The 17,510-nt window shown below is 35.5% G+C and overlaps 2 protein-coding genes across 2 annotated transcripts; one reads left to right on the top strand and one right to left on the bottom strand.

Annotated features, from left to right (window-relative positions):
* Positions 1 to 282: 282 nt before the first annotated feature.
* LOC115989740 lies at positions 283 to 2,873 on the bottom strand. The gene is made up of 3 exons (XM_031113579.1): positions 2,182 to 2,873; positions 1,422 to 1,751; positions 283 to 876 (listed from the first exon to the last, which is right to left on the bottom strand). The coding sequence occupies exons 2-3, from the start codon at positions 1,734 to 1,736 to the stop codon at positions 493 to 495; spliced, it is 699 nt and encodes a 232-aa protein (XP_030969439.1). The 5' UTR covers positions 1,737 to 1,751; positions 2,182 to 2,873; the 3' UTR covers positions 283 to 492.
* A 10,211-nt stretch (positions 2,874 to 13,084) lies between these two features.
* LOC115992599 (histone H2A) lies at positions 13,085 to 14,377 on the top strand. The gene is made up of 2 exons (XM_031116823.1): positions 13,085 to 13,405; positions 13,938 to 14,377. Exons 1-2 carry the CDS (start codon positions 13,196 to 13,198, stop codon positions 14,178 to 14,180), a joined length of 453 nt encoding a protein of 150 aa, XP_030972683.1. The 5' UTR covers positions 13,085 to 13,195; the 3' UTR covers positions 14,181 to 14,377.
* The last annotated feature ends 3,133 nt before the right edge of the window (positions 14,378 to 17,510 follow it).

Genomic DNA, 17,510 nt, shown 5'->3' with positions numbered 1-17,510 from the left:
TAAGTCTGAATATAAATCACTACTTTGAAAAGGAAAAGTATCACCTACTTACAAGACTTGAGAAAGGCTTTGGATCTGGAAACACTGATTTAGTGCTTTCTGGTCCTTCATTCTAGTATAATTAGTGGGAATTGACGGGGCCAGGCTTCAGCAAAGCCATCAAAATGGTGGTTAGACTTGCATGAAAACAAGGTTCTACCTGTCGTGGAAACAAAAAGGACTTCACCATATACTTAGCACTAAGGAGGCCTCTTTCATCAAGACTAGAAATGGATACAAATCTACCAACAATACAAACTTTGAAATTAATACTGCTATATACAAAGCATCAAACACCATATATTAACTTAGTTAAAAAGTTATCACCACACAGTAGTGCATGTATCATCCAAAGTTCTTAGACCATCAAAAACTATGAAAACAGTTGAGGCAAATACTTATTTATCCACACACATGGGAACAAAAGATAGGACATCGTACAGATATGTCGACTCATAATGCTTCAGCAACAGGGTAGTGCATCTCAGTGTGTGATTTTCTAAGGAAGCTATTCCCACAGTGGGAGTTGGAGCTGCCAACTTCAAAAACCTCAAATTCATTAGAACCCTTAGCAGCCTTGCGAGATTGTTTCTTGTCCTTGCCACTTATCCCATGTGAAGAGTTCTTCTGCCCTTTCTTTCCATTTTTCTTTTCATTTTTCTTGTCATTTTTCTTGTTGTTTTTATACTTCTGTGAGCTCTTGTTTTTAACCGAGTGTGACATCAAAGTAGGCCTTGGATCATACACATCAGGAGCCCATTTCACAGGCAGTTTCTTCGGCGGAATCCCCTGAGTCCTACGGCTACCTTTCATGGCAGACACAAGCTTCAAAGGAGTCTGGAAGGTATAAAGTTAATAAAAAAAAAAGCATTACAATGATTCCCCAGCATATTTTAAATAATAATAATGTGCAGCCATTTTGAAAAATCTAAAAGACATCTTACAGAAGAAATACAAAAATTAAGCAACCAAACCTAAGTTTTTCTAAACAATCACATCTAGGTTTTCCTAAACGATAAAATAAAAATCAGTTCAACTTAAACCAACTAAGCAAGGTTCCAACTTCCAAGAGCTCTCCATCATCTGACGCATCCCCAAATTAATGCTTGAATGCTAGAACCAGCTTTCCCAGGTGTTTATCAGTTATTTCCCCATCATTATTTTGTCACATCTAAAATTCACATTTAGGGTCTATTGCTAAAAAAATTTCCAGCCAAGATACAATGACAGCAAAGAATATTTAGTTAGAAGAAAACTGAATGGCACTTATGAGCTCACAACAGAAAAGACAGTGCAGGAGGAGGTAAATACAAGTGTGTGTGTGTGTGTGTAAATATATATACAAGTTCAGTAACAAGTTTAGCAAAAAGATGAGAACTTACTGGCAACGATATCGATCGTGAGTAGGCATGATCGTTAGATTCCTCAGAGTGGAGGCCCTGTGATATTATTTCAGGTTCCTCATCTTCTTCACCTTCTTCATCTGAAGAAGAATTAGGAGGCAACCTTAGCTTTGGATATGGAAAGGTTTCAGACTTGATTAAGTGCTTCTTTGGGCAAGTTTCCTTCCATTCATGTATGTCTTCCTCCCCCTCATGCCCATCAGATGCAGGTTCTGACACTTGAACATGTTGGATATTTAGCGACTCGTGAAGAGCATCCCCAAGGGCATTTACATCAGAAGATTGACTGTCCATTGCCAAAATCAACTTCTACAAAAATTTGAGCCCAACACATGAAGATTAGAAACATCAAGTATACTGGTAATCAATAGATTCTACAAGAACAAGAGCATCACATTCATATTCAAAAGACAACTATAGTGGTAATCAATGTAGTAAACATAAACAGCAACAGTAAAATCTTTAAAATATCCCTCATTGCCATCAAAGCAAAAACCAAACAAACCTTGAAATCCAAAAGAATTTAAAGTGACAGCACGCACATCCAACTAAACTAAATCTTAATATTTTTGAATGCATAACAATCCCAAAGTCATAAAACTAAAATAATGTTATTATTAAACATGTTAGTGAATGTAAAAAGCTTAAAGATTATCATATCAATACTCAATAAAGTCAGAAATTTCATATGCATTGAAATCTACATGAAATTAAAAATAAAAGAAAAAAGAAAGAGTACCTTAAACAAATTTCAGGGCTATGACAAACCAGGAACACGTATTTAGTATTTTACCAAACAGAATCTACTATCTTTCTCAGTTTTTGTCCACCCAAAACCTTAATCCCTCTCGATCTTGAATTTCTCGAAAACCCCACTTCAAATCTCGTACAGATCGCTCACGAAACGAGAATGACCGGGAAAATATCTCACCGAAAGAACAAAAAAAAACACAACAACAACAAGAACAAAGAAAAAGAAGGAAAAAGAAAGCAAATGTTAACTAAGATTACCACGACGATCACCTTTCTCAAGACGTTTCAGACGATGAAAAGATGAACCACCATGAAAGCAAGTCAAAGAAGGAACCAAAGGAAGAATAAAGAGTTCAACGGGTACCGAAGGCATTTTCACAATGCTCTTCGAAACCCAGTTAAGAAAAACCCCGAAATTCCTCTAATGAGCCACAATTGCAGCGATTTTTTTGATCAGCGAAAGCAGATTTTTGGAGTTGAATAAGAGGAAAAACAAATTGTGGGATGTGGGTCTGAGAAATCAGCGAGTTTGGAGGCAAAGCATGAAGTGGGTCGGAGGTAGAGAGAGAGACATTTGCGTGATCGGAGAAGAAGATAAGAAAGATCGGAGAAGGAGGCAGATATTGGGTATGGAAATGAGAAAGAGCAGGTGAGGGTTTACTATATACATTTAGAGAGAGAGAGAGAGAGAGAGAGAGAGAGAGAGTCTTTTGGTCAATGGCCAATGGGTGTATCGCCTAGACGTGTGGCGTTGTCTCAGACCAAATCAGGGACGTACACGTTTTTACTATGACTTGTTGTTCTACTTCTACGGACACAACAGCATACCTTCGTTTCTTAAAAAAAAAAAAAAAACAACAACAACAACAACATGCTGTCACAGTATTTTTGCTACAGATAAAAGATAGGAGTAACAAATTTGTGACATTTTATCGTGTTTTTCGATTTTCTCTTACCCTATCCAAGTAGAGTTTGTGAGTGTGTTCGTTAAGTTTAAAGTGGCTGTTTGAAAATAATTTATTTAACTTTTTATTTAAATTTTTTTTTTTTTTTTGGGAAAAGGCTTGTGTTTAGTGAAAATTTTCACTGGACACATTAGATTGCGGACACATGTCCATGGCCGGATTCGGACATGTGTCTAAGAGTAGTCACGTGTCCGCAAGCCGGATCCTTTCTTTTTCTATTATAGATAAAAAGTAAAAGCTAAATCAATTAAGTAAATAACTTAAATGGTATCCACAAATGGGAAGAAAAATAAATAGAAGTATAATAAAATAAATAGGTGATCATGATTCACGTGAGATCTGCAAATAGTATGAAAAAATAAGCAATAGACTCGCTTATTATAGTTATCAAAATTGTACTAGAGGTTAACCCGACTGAAGGATTGGTTTCAACCAGTGGTTCATTGGTTGAACTTTAGGTTTATTAATTGATTAAATAATATATTTTATAATTATAGAAAGTAACTAAAATAAAATAAAAATACTTCATTTACATAAATTAATAAATTATAACAAAAAAAATATATCATATGAAATAAATTTAGAGGAAAAAAAAAACACATCATTCATATGTAAATCATCCAATAACTAAGTTATATAGTCCAAAAGTCTTAAAAAAAACTTATGTCATAGAAGTTCAAAATAAATCTTTAGCTTATTCACTAAACCCTAGAGCTAGCATAACAAAATTATTTAAATCTCCAAATACAAGTGATGATTAAAATAAGGTGTTATCGTTGTGATATTGATCACTTGTGTTTCATGTAGACGAATCAATGGAATCCACAAAGTTATATCTATCTTTAGAGTGTAGAAGTTCTTCCATCTCTCTCTCTCTCTCTCTCTCTCTCTCTCCCCCTATATATATATATATATATATATTTATTTATTTAAGTTCATCACTTTATCACATACTTCTATAGTTTTATCACTATCTCTTTATCTCTTCACCCTCAACTCTCGTTTCATGGACTGCACAACTTTTACTTTATCTTTTTAGTTTTTAATCTTTATCTGTTTACCTTTTCAATTTTCAGTAGTTTAGTAATTCTATTCAAACTTCAGAGTTCAATACCTTTAGTTCAATCTTCTTTCACAATTTCACACTATATTCTTTCTTTTATCTATGGGTTGCAATCCGTTGGTTTACATGGTTTGAGATTAGGAAATTTCACATTTAGTGTTTTACAACAAATCATTTTGGATAATGCTTTGGTTCATGGATTAAACGGTTTAATCAGTGGTTTGGTACAAATTTAATAACACTATGAGGCATCTCAAATCAGCATTAAATTTTCATATTTCACAATGGGTGAGATGGCAAGTTATTATTAGCATATAATAAAAGTGATATTTTAATCACAATCTATCACATTAATAAATAACAAGTTCTGAAAATTTCGTGGAATTTATGTATTTATAACATTATTGTGGTGTGCTTAGTTGAAATGATGAAAAATTGTCTTGTGCACTTGGTCATTTTAGAACATGCATTGTGCATGTGTTGCCTTTAGTGTCCAAGAACACTAGAGTTCCAAAGGCATGCCAACTCCCTTATTTAGCTTGGCAAAAGATAGAATTGTTTTTCTTACTTTAAGCTTGCTACTAAATATAGGAAAATGAGATAATTTTTTGGAAAGTATTTTTTGAAAAATGATTTATTTTTCATTAAATGTTAATGCCGGAACAATCGGATCGTAAATTGTAAATTGAATCCTTTAAATTTGGAATTATCTTGATTCTATCCTAATTAATTTAAAATTTAGGGTTTAAGATCTTAAGATTATACGAGGATTTAATTTCAATCATACCATTTATGCGCATTGTTGAGTTGAACATTAAATATCTTTAGAAACTTTTTTATAAAAATAAATAAATATTTTTTTTATAGAAGAAATAAGGTAATTTAAGCTCAAAAAGATGTGGTTTTAATATATTTAGTAGATAATAAAAAGAACTGTTCATTTCTATTTTCTATTTTCAAACTTCAATTTTTGTTTTATTATTATTTTTTCTACGTCCATTCTCTATTTCTCTCCAATCGCCACAACTAGCCTTCGCCAGCCCTCTCAATCCAAGCCAACATGGTCGAACAATCTAGTCACCATTTTACACAACCTATAATGTCATTCTTTTAACATCTAATTCTTTAAATTTGCCTCTTCACTTGAGAAATCGTGGATTTTAGGTTTATTATCACGCAAACAACTTTGGCCAAATCCATTAGCCACCATCTAGAATTGATCAATTTCACCAAGACCTATCCTTGAACAAAACCCATAAACCAATATATTTCCAAAGTCGACCCGAGCACCATGCCAAATCGATCGAACCACTATGTTGAAAGTCCAACCACCAAACCTAACTTAAAAAAATCATTACCACCCAATACCCATGCACTATTCTCTTGAAGTTACGGATTACCCTTGCTAAGTTGCTATACGGTTAATAACATTGCCCCATTCGTCTCATTCTCACTTATAACTTCTATTTTCAAGTTTATCCGATTTTGCTTTAGTGTTTTTTTTTTTTTTTAATTTATAAATATTTTTAGGGGGATAATTTTTAAGTTTATCTCCTACTTTGAGCCATTGTATGATATTTTAACCCTATAATTAATTAGGTTTTTTATTTAGGAAGCTTGTGGGGGAGGGGTGTGAGGTGTGGGGGGTAAGGGTTGGGGTTTAAGTTTCTAGGAGGGAGTTTCGTACACATATACACCTAGATTAGGTTAGAGTATAATTTTTATCTTGTATAAAAAAAAAAATTATTCATTTTATGAAACAAATAATTAATTAAAACATCTAATTTTCTATTAAGTTTATTTCATGCATTAAAGCACATTCTTTCTTTGGGTTTTAACCATTAAGAATGTGACACATTATTAATAATAATGAATGCCTTTTTGAGCATTAAAAGTTTTGATGATGCCATCGTGCACTCTTGGCATTATTGTCATTATAAATACAAGATCTTCAAGAGAGAGTTTATACACATCTACACTTAATATTAAACTAAAGTAGGATTTTTATCTCACATAAAAAAAAGTTTTGATAATGTTCTAAAATGAATTCTCAATCTCGAAGATGATATTTTTACCATTGAGTTTATGAAATGATCATTTTACCATTAAATTGAAATTTTAGTACTGATGGTAAATATGGTGTCTGTAACCCCAAACATAAAAGGTGTAATTTGCAAATTCATTTAGAAAATAAATAAAACTTCTATTTGTTTGTTTGAGAGGAAGAATAAGAGTATGAAAAAGATATTCCAAATGAGATTACCTTCTTGTCCTAATTCCTAAGGATTTTTCTCACGGTTTTTATTTCTATTTTAAAGAGAGAGAAAAAATTGTGGGCTCAATGAGGATATACCCACCCATCTTTTTTTTTTTTTTTTTATTCCTTGCCGAATTGTAAAAAATAATAATCACTTCATTTTCTCTTCCTAGTTTTCTATTCTCCCATTTTCAGCCAAACTAAACAGACTTTTAGATTATCACCATGCATCCTTGATATGATGGTTACTTTACAAGTACAAAGTTTGGCATTTAAATCTTCAAGAGAAAGTTTCACATACCTATATAGTATACACTTAGATTAGACTCGATAAGCATTTATATTTTTGTATAAAAAAAAAAAACCAAAAAAAAACTTTAGATTCTACTCCAATCCATGGGCGGCTCCACTTGGAGCCTAGGGGGTTTTGAACCCCCTGAATTGGCCCCAAATAAATTATGTATAATATTTTTTAAATCTTTTTTTGTTTTGACCTTCCTAAAATAAAATTTTGAATACCCTAATCTTAGATCTTTTTTAAGCCCAGCTGAAAGAAGTTTGAATATAATTATCTTAACAATATCCTAGCATTTTTAAACACAAAAAAAGCTCAATAACAAACCAATCTGATCTAAAATTTGAAAAAAAAAATTTGATAAGCCCAATAACAAAAGTAGAAATTTGTTAATTTTAAATCTTAGAAAAAACACATTTAGATATTTAAAATTTGAAATAAATCAATCAAATGAGAGATCAATAGATGAATAATTGCTTGACTTGGTACATTGAAAGAGATGTAACTTAGAGAATTGATAATGGAAATATTTTATAACGATTTCAAAAATATGAAACATCGTAGAAAGCAATTGTAAAACTTTATGTCTTTTAGTTTTTGTTTTTTGTTTTTTTTTTTTTTTTTTGTAATGTTGATATATTCAAATTCTCACTTATTTTAAATTTTGTATAATTTATGTTTTTTATTGATCCCCTAACAAATAATCCCGGACCCACCACTTCTCCAATCCAAGATATTTATTTGAACTGGACCTGGATAATTTAAACATCGTTTGCTTGCTGTTCGAGCTTCAGTCAGGCCCGACCCAAAATCATGCAATGAAACTCACCTATCACGGTTGATCGATTGGATACCGTTCAAAGCGGAGAGCAGCTGAAACTCGCAGTCTCACTCCTGAGCCCATTGATTCAAAAGCAAAAGTAAAACTTATCCAAAGCGATCGTGTTTCTTTGCCTACGTTGCAATCCGTCTACCACTTTCGTTGTCTATCTCCACGAAATCTTTTAAGTCAAATTCATGGATAAACTCCATGATCTAGTAATGGGACTTTTAAAAAAAAATTATTTTTAAATAAGTTGGTTAAATGTATAAGAGTAATGCTAATGATACAATATTTTTTGCAATTGTTGATATAATTTATTATGATTTAAGTAACATTAATTTCATTTGAACTCATCACTGACACTATTTTTATTATGCACTAATCATAATACACTACATTAATAATTATAAAAAAATTATGAAAAAATATGTTGTATCCGTAGACTTACTCACTGGGCTAAATAAACCTTTTTTTTTTTTTTTTGAGAAAAAGGTAAGCGAAATTTTATTAAAACAAACTTCAAAAAATACAACCAGCAAACTCAGGAGCGATCAGACTGAAAGACATCAGCCACCTCCTCAGGTAGAGCCTCTACCCAAACCTCCTTGTCTGCAGTTAAAACTGCTTTTTTAGCTAGACTATGCGCTAAGCTATTCCCCTCCCGGCTAACATGCTGAAACCTACAACCTCTCAACGTCTGACCCATCCTCTTAGTCTCATCAATGATATGCCCAAACAACATATTACAAGGATCTGTACGCTGCAAAGCCTTGATAACATGGAGACAATCACCTTCAATATTACAAGGATCTGTACGCTGAAATTAAATAAACCTATTTAATTGCAGCATACAATATATATATATATATATATATTTATATATTTTTAAAGAAGTGTTTGGTATAACAAAATTGAACAAGAATAATATATCTTTCTTTAGTTACATGCACATTCCTTGAAGAATAGATTTTTTAAAGGTGAAAATGAATATAGGCTAAAATTGATTTTAATACGATTCCAAACAAAATTGATATAAAATAAAAGAATAAAATGAAAAAAAAAAAAAAAAAAAAAACTACTCTTAAGGTTTGGACTAATGCTATGCAATACCTAAAACTTTTAAAAAGATCCAATTTACTCCCCAACCATAAACATTACTTAACACTATTTTTAAAAGTTTGTTGTTTGTGTTTCATTCTCTATATCTGGTTATTATGTATTTACCATTGGCTGCTCGAATACCCCCTCATGTACATAATATATAGTCACTATTATATAGTCAAAACAAGCTATAAGAAGAAAACAAAGAACTTAAAAGAGTGGGATACTTTCAAACAATATTAAGTATTATTTGTACGTAGGGGATAAATTATATATTTTTGAAAAGTTTGAATGATAACTCGCATTAATTCATACCATAGCAGTAATTTTTGTATTTTACCCTCAAAATAAAACCTTATAATATTCCACTCCTTACTTATAAAGGAAATTAAAAAGTACAAATTTTATGGACCGTGGATTGTACCTATAACTTTTGGAGTACGTCGTGTTTCAACTCATTTAGTTTTTCTTTTGTCTCTATAAAAAATAATTAATTTTGTGGTTTGTCACACAATTTTTAATTTTTTTTTCTTCTAAATGCAATTATATAATAAATCTAATTGTTCCTTCAACAAATATATATATATATATATATCCTACTCAAAAACAAAAACAAATATTGTAAGGACACGATTATTAACGACCCAAAAATGACATTGGGCTCGTACGTAAAGGACCCGAACAATATAATTTGTAGAGTGTGGGCTTGAAAGGCTTGACCTTGGTCACTGGATAGCGGTCTAGTTGTGGTTTTTATGGAAGTTCATATGAGGGTGGACTTGGCGTGACTGACAAAACTTTCCTTCAGTGCGACCTATGGGGTTTTTGTCCTCTGACCCTGTCCGAGGAGCTTAGTGTTCTTTTTTTTTTCCTCTCCCTTGGTTCTTCTTTCCTTTTATACTAGTAGTTACGTTCCTTTTAATGTCCACGTGTAAGTTTCACTTGCTGGAATGGAGACTTGTCCTATCAGCCCATACCTAGAGTGGTTGGGAAATAGACGTAAAGGTTGAATAGCATGGTCAAGAGCATGGACCTGTCAGACGTAGAGTTCTTTATCACAACATTGACAACTTTTTCACCTGTCCTGCCCCTGCACTGAGCTCGTCCTTTTTCTTTAGGTGTCCTATGGGATGCTGAGCGTGAGATCGTTCTCGGCCACATCCTTAGGCCTCTTTAGGGCTTTCATTATGCGTCCTCGGCAATAGGTCTCCTCGGCTTGGGTCTTGGGCCCTAATGTAAAGTGGGCTGGAACCACAAATTCTCCGGCCCCATAATAGCCCCTCAAAATTCTACTGCCCGACCTCGTGGTTGGGAAAGAGGGTTTTGGTGATGTCGGGCCCAAACCATGGCTTGCCCAGCTCTGCACTTCATTAATATTGGGGTTTCTCTATTTGCATAGGAGGCGCGCCGGATTATGAGACATCTCCCTAGATTTACTCACGCGGCGTCCTTGACGTTTCAGTGCTCGAGGCGCGTCATTAATATGTCCCCTTCACGAGGCTATCCAAATCTTATGGTTGCAGACGGCGTTGGGAGTTGAGCAAAAACTGTCTCGTCCGTAGCATTTCTTAGGAACCTACGTAGATTAAATGCCTCCAACTTGCCCTCTATATAAGAAGCAGGATAGGAGGTTACTCCCTTTACGTACAAAACCCTTTTGGCCCCTTCAAATTCTTAATCCTTCAGCTGTGCTCCTAGTCTTCGTCTCCAGTGCAATCAAACCTTAGAGTAATATGTTTGAGGCACGAATGCGGGTGAATGAACCACACCTGCTCCAGAAGCATTGGGTCTCTCCGAGTCTTAGGATGGCACGGTCAGGGCAGGGAAGACAGAGACTCGAGATAGCTCTCCGCTTTCACGAGATGGGAGCGATTCCTCCGCCTCTTTCAGTCAAAATCCGAAGCAGGTACTGGTCGCGTCAGATTTTTGATGCGACAGCAGTGGAATTTTCCGTCATCAACACCATCTGTTCTATCGCGAGCGTTGCTAATAGGGAGGCCATCAACTTCCTGTGTGGCCACCTACGAATACCCAGCTCCCTGCACCTTTTCTTCAAAAGTGTTAATCCCACGTTAAGTTCTTTTGCCGCCTGAGTTATGGGCATGTAAAAGTATTGAGAAATGGTTTCCTTAGACAACATTTTGGAACTGTTGCATCTTTCTTCTCTACAGCTCTTCTTTTGCTTCTTCTTCTCTCCTCTGTATCTTTTCTCTTTGCTTATGTAGTTAGCTTTTAGTATAGGCTTACTTAAGCTCCTTCATTGTACGTTGTACGTTGTACTAGTTCTTTGTCTTAATAAAACATGATTCTGTTTCATTCTAAATATTTTTCTTTTCTACAGTAATTACTTTGTGAATGGATATATTTCATGTGTATTTTTATTTAACGATACTTGGGGCAGGAAACCTTGTAACAAAAAGCTATTAATTTGAACTTATAGAGACTATCAAATATAATAATACCAACCCACAGTAGATTAAACTTATGAGACTAACTGAGATAACAGCTGAGTGATCCGTAATGCGCGTGAGGTAGTCGTCCGAGAATGAGAAACCCAAAATAAACCATCCGAGAGGGTTGCCGAGTAGTGAGGAACTTTGGCCGTGTTTTTGATAACATCTAACCTCTGATCCGAGGACTGAGGTATGGTTGTAGCGGGCCCCAACACATTTGCATTAGTTCCCTTGGTATTGAGGATCCGAGGATAAATCGGGACTTTCATTCGGTCTAGGGATTAACCCAATTATTAATGGGTAACCCCTCCATGGGACAGAGTCCGGGGACTATACAATGTCCGGGTTGTGTCCAAAATTCAGTATTTTTCATCTAAGTAGTTGGTTTTCCCATAGGCTTAAGTCCGAGGACCATACAATGCCTTGGTTCTGTCCAAAACTTGTAGTTTTTTCTATAAGTAGTTGGTTTCCCCATAGGCTTGAGTCCGAGGACCATACAAGGCCTTGGTTCTGTCCAAAACTTGTAGTTTTTCTTTTAAATAGTTGGTTTCCCCATAGGCTTGAGTCCGAAAACCATACAAGGTCTTGGTTCTGTCCAAAACTTGTAATTTTTCTTTTAAGTAGTTGGTTTTCCCATAGGTTTGAGTCCGAGGACTATACAAGACCTTGATTCTGTCCAAAACTTGTAGTTTTTCTTTTATATCATTTTTTTTTTCGAGGATTAGCCCCTCGACCAAGGTGGGGGGCATTAGCTTGATGTTGGAAGCCCCTAGAGCTGCCCGTGCCATTGACACTGTGAGGTGTAGCCCTTGGCGGACATTTATGTCGGGACAACAACAGCGTGTTGCTGGAAATGGAGGAGTTTTCGCAGACCCTTGTTTGACAGAGGCTTGACTCCGCCACCACCTGTGCCAACGCGCAAGCCTTCTCACAAACGGCGCCAATTGTAAGGACACGATTATTAATGACTTAAGAATGACATTGGGCTCGTACGTAAAGGGCCCGAACAATATAATTTGTAGAGTGTGGGCTTGAAAGACTTGACCTTGATCACTGGACAGCGGTTTGGTCGTGATTTTTATGGAAGTTCATATGAGGGTAGACCTGACGTGACTGACAAAACCTTCCTTCAGTGCGACCTATGGGGTTTTTGTCATCTGACCCCATCCGAGGAGCTTAGTGTTCTTTTTTTTTTTTCCTCTCCCTTGGTTCTTCTTTCCTTTTATACTAGTAGTTACGTTCCTTTTAATTTCCACGTGTAAGTTTCATTTGCTGGGATGGAGACTTGTCCTATCAGCCCATACCTAGAGTGGTTGGGAAATAGACGTAAAGGTTGAATAGCATGGTCAAGAGCATGAACCTGTCAGACGCAGAATTATTTATCACAACATTGACAGATTTTTCACCTGCCCTGCCCCTGCACTGAGCTCGTCATTTTTCTTTAGGTTTCCTATGGGATGCTGAGCGTGAGATCGGTGGGGCTTTCATTATGCGTCTTCGGCAATAGGTCTCCTCGGCTTGGGTCTTGGGCCCTAATGTAAAGTGAGTCGTGACCACAAATTCTCTGGCCCCACAAATATATATATATATATATTTATATAATTACACATTTTTTTTTTTTTTACAATTACTACAACAAAACCAACTATGACTATTGATCGACATATATGAAATTAACTTTCGTGAATCTCAATAGACCATGTCAACCCCAAACACAAGCAAAGATACTCCCATATTATAGGGTCCAAATAGTAAAATTGGTCTTTGATATATCTAAACCCACGTCCTTACCTCATTGGTCCATCCCACTTCACACGGATCGCCACTTCATCACTTCACAACCGTCAATTAGACCCAGATTCAACAGTCCAGATTCCCCCAACCACAGACCATGGTTCTCGCCGAGTCCGTATTAAATCTCACCCACCCAACCATACCGCTCGCTCACACAATTTCCATTTCCATTTCCCACTTCCAGTCCAAACACTCTTTCCCTAACTCCCTGTTTGTTTCTCGAGAAAATTCTTTTTGTGTGATTTTTTCATGGATACAGGTGGAAAAGTGAAGAGAGGAGCTGGAGGAAGAAAAGGCGGCGGCCCAAAGAAGAAACCCGTCTCCCGGTCCGTCAAAGCCGGTCTACAGTTCCCAGTCGGTCGGATCGGCCGGTACTTGAAGAAAGGCCGTTACGCTCAGCGTGTCGGTACCGGTGCTCCGGTTTACCTCGCCGCCGTGCTCGAGTACTTAGCTGCTGAGGTAACCAAAATTTTTTGTTGCTTTTGACTATTTAGGGTTTCTACTTGATTTAGTTGCTTCTACTTGATTTAGTTATAAAGAATATGAAAAAAGGTAGAACTTGTAATGGAGATGTAATTTAGGTTTTCAAACTTTCGGAACTTAAGAATTTGAAGCTAATTTAATGTTCATTTGTGGGTTTTAATTAGAACCAAACATTTAAATTAGTTTATTTGTTTGGTTGTCTGAACTATGATTCTGTTAGATCTTGCATTACTGTAGTCTCAAGTAATGAATTTGTTGCGGGTTTTAGTTAGTTCAATTAGTAAAGTTTTTTGTCGTTGAATAAGAGATTTGGGGTTCAATTTCTGTTCAACTTAAAAAACCGATTGGTGTTTTGGTCTGATGATATAAAGCAATGATGACGGCATAGGTTAATGAATTTGTTACATTTGCTATATGTTTGCTTAAACTTATGATTTGTGTGTATTGGTCTTAACGTGTAAATTAGTTTTCTTGTTCACTTTTAAGAATATTGTTTTTTTTGGTTTAGGTTTTGGAATTGGCTGGAAATGCTGCAAGAGACAACAAGAAAAACAGGATTATACCAAGGCATGTGTTGCTAGCCGTGAGGAATGATGAAGAGCTTGGAAAGCTTCTTGCAGGTGTGACGATTGCACATGGAGGAGTACTTCCCAACATCAACCCTGTCCTTCTTCCGAAGAAGACCGAGAAGGCGGCCACAAAGGAGCCCAAGTCTCCAGCCAGGGCCACTAAATCGCCTAAGAAAGCTTAATGTGTTAAAACAAATTCAGTCTTTTGTGTCACTGTATGTAATTTCCTATCTGTATGTGGCTTGTAGGGAAGCTTTTTAATGTTCTTAGGAGTTAGGACCATTTGTACTCTTTGTTTCCATGTGATTGTAGTGTTAAAACATCCTTTGTTTTAAGTCATTGAAATGAAATTGCAGCCCAGTTTGGAATTCTCATTTGTTACTTTGGTTGAAGTTGTTGTAATGTAATTAGGCTTAATCTGGGTTGTTTGTGGCTTTGACCATTTGGTTTGTTGTGTTAAGTGTTTAGAAGAAAAATCCTGGGCTGTCATTTAAGAAGCTTGTTTGGATGGATGGAGAGTAGAGGGAGGGAGAGTAGGAGATAGAACTGCTTGACCAAATAAATTACTAAATTCTCTTATCATATTAACAAAATTGCAAACTATGAAAATGCTAATTATTTCTCTCTCTTTTACTTAATTTTAAAAACATTTAAACAAGGTGGAGGATAACAATTTTTCTCTACTATCCTCCCCACTACTCTCCTCTTCTCTACTTTCCTTTACTCTCCTCACCCTCCAAACATAGCATAAGAGTTCTTGTTCGTGGCTGGATGGAAATAATTCAAATTTTGGGGTGTAGCCTTGGTGGTGGTTAACTGTGGAAGATTTTAATTCATATTGAAGAGACTTGAGGTGTCTTTGGTTCATTGCCTGAAAATAAAAGATTTAACCCAAAGGCAGGCTAGAAACACAAATCAACTGCCAAGAGCCTTGTAGTGTAATGCCACAATATGTTCTACCTTATTAGGAGAACTGGCTTTTAAATCCCCACCTCCCCCAGTTGTAAGTTGTAACTATTGAATTTCAAAAAAAAAAAAAACCAAGAACAACACAAATCAACTGAGGCTTAACTAAGGTTCTTATTGGAGCCACTGACCTTGGAAGCACTCGAAGGTCAAGTATGATATTGTAATTCATGTTTCCTTAAAAAAGCACGAAGATGACAATAGGTGTAGTCAAATTAGAGCAGATCTTTCTGTAAAGGTCATAAAGCATAAAGAAGATGTGCATTGGAAATTTTTGTCTCCCATGGATTTGGAGTCTTTAGCTTGACAGAAACAATTTAGTCTTTTGAGCTTCTTCTCGATCTATTTTGTCTCCACTCTGTGCGTAGAGTATGCTCTTTTAGGGAATGCCAAATCTAATCACTTAGAGATGTCTACGGAAGTTTGTTGATTCATTTGGATCTCGATTAAGTTGAATGCAAATTTTTGGTGTTGGGCAGTCTTGATCTGGCTACTTGAGGGGGCCTACAACGGGATTATTGTGGTAATTGGATCTATGGGTTTTCTAGGAGGCATAACTTCTAGTGTTGTGGTTGAATTGTGGGCAAAAAAGTGATGGTTTATATCTTGTGCTCTCTTTGAGGTTCACTAGTTTGGTTGTAGAATTAGATGCTCTAGTGATGGTCCTTTGTAAATGGTTCGGTGAAAACTAATCTTGGTTAATTTGCCCTCATTGATGATTACAAGTGTCTCTTCCACCAAATCTCTTGTAAAAAGATATTGTATATGTTTAGGAGGCTAACTAAAGTGTTGATGCTTTGGCTTGATTGGCTCATTGTCAAGCTGATGATGTTTTTTCTAATCCCCTCTCTAGGGTTGATATATGTTATTTTGTTGATACGTCTCCAGAATTGTACTTGTTAACAATGGCGAGTAATTTCTGTTAGTATTAGCCTTCTCTACCAATAAAAAATAAAGATGTGTTGCGGAGTGTAATATACTAATTTGAAATAAGCCAATCAGTTTGATGCTTGCGTGCATCTTGTTCTTGTTATGTTGTCATCACCATTGTCCCCTGTCATCATCATCAGCTAGTTTAAAAAGACACTCACCATTTACATAATGAAAACATAATAGAATTCTCCAATATAATACGTGAAAATTCAAACAATTATTCACATGTCCTATTAAGTCATATAACTTGTTTAAGAAAGTGTAATCAAAATGCACATGAAGGATCATCTGATAACCACATATTAAGTTGAAGGACATCCCTTCAAATTGGTTTAGAGGAAAGCATTGTCTAGAAAAATGTGCTCTTTCATCTAAATAAGAATAAACAGTTTTCTTAAACAATTAGGTGTGGAGATATTTAGGTACAATGAATTGTTTTGTATTTGCCGTCAGGTGTGATCTTAGTTGACTTGGTTAACTCATTTGAATGATATTGCTAATATGACCCTCTACTGATGGATAAAATGATAGGGAATTGAATACTACTTGAGTATACTACGATAGAAGAGCTATTATTGTCAAGCTTAAGTAGAGTTGGCATGGTTGGTTGTCCCCTTCACAGCTTTACCAATTTTTATTCATAATTCTATTCTGCATTGGATTTTCCTTTTGATTAACTCATTTTAGAATATAAAGAGTTGTTTTATTGTTCACAGAGAGAGCGAGAGAGAGAGAGATTGTGTGGCAATTGACAATGGTATTTGATGAATTTGGTAGTGTATATAATTTGTTTCGAATTAATGTTTCCTATTCTAATGTGTATTTCTAGCTGCCCTATGATTTGTTTGTTTTGCATCCTAGTTCTGTAAAGATGGTTATGTAAAGCTTAGAAAGTTGACCATGTTATGTATGTTTCACAATGATGCTATAACCCACTGGGTTTTAGTTGTGTTATTGTGAAGGGAGGCCAAGCTTGTTTGCATTTCATTTGGTTTTTATTCGTCCATGAGCTGATAGCGAATGCTAGAATGAAGCATGATTCCTCTTGCTGATGAGAAATGGAGCAAGATCTGTAGAATTGAAGTAGAACAAGCTTCTTTTAGGTGATTTTTCATATCTTATTAATAATTTGGTTTAAGCAGCATACCTGCCACTCGGTTTGTTTTGACCAATTTTCCCTTGCTTTTATTTTATTTTATTTTATAGGTAAGACACAGGACCCAAATTTAAGGGGGGAATTAACGTTTCCTCCACCAAATGGAACTAAAACTTATAACGCCTCTTTGGCTTTCCATATTAGGGATGGAGAAGCTGGGTGTTTGACCTCACTCTGCTGTGCAGATCCGAGACTGACCGTACTTTACCATAATATTTCATACCTAGAAAAGATATCAATATGATTACCAAATATAGTTGTTCAAGGCAATTAGGTAATTTTCCAACTTATCAATCTTATGCCACTAGGAAGACTAGGATGATTTTATTTGAATTAAGAAATAGTAATCTCGTCAAGCCCAGAAGAAGTTATTAGTTAGTGCTGTAGCTTGTATTGTGATATATGCATCTGCTCTTTCCACTAAGCTCTCTTCAGCATTGAGAAAGGTTTATTTCAT

The sequence above is a fragment of the Quercus lobata genome, chromosome 5 (genome assembly GCF_001633185.2).
Source record: "Quercus lobata isolate SW786 chromosome 5, ValleyOak3.0 Primary Assembly, whole genome shotgun sequence".
Lineage (NCBI taxonomy): Eukaryota > Viridiplantae > Streptophyta > Magnoliopsida > Fagales > Fagaceae > Quercus > Quercus lobata.
The sequence above is the reverse complement of the archived record's forward strand: the minus strand, read 5'-3'. Positions and strand labels throughout refer to the sequence as shown.

Bases quoted from the DNA above. Each gene is read 5' to 3' on its own strand.
- LOC115992599 (XM_031116823.1), top strand. From the start codon at position 13,196: ATGGATACAGGTGGAAAAGTGAAGAGAGGAGCTGGAGGAAGAAAAGGC. The intron at 13,406-13,937 runs GTAACCAAAATT...TTTTTGGTTTAG, and splicing joins TCGAGTACTTAGCTGCTGAG to GTTTTGGAATTGGCTGGAAA.
- LOC115989740 (XM_031113579.1), bottom strand. From the start codon at position 1,736: ATGGACAGTCAATCTTCTGATGTAAATGCCCTTGGGGATGCTCTTCAC. The intron at 877-1,421 runs GTAAGTTCTCAT...TATACCTTCCAG, and splicing joins CACGATCGATATCGTTGCCA to ACTCCTTTGAAGCTTGTGTC.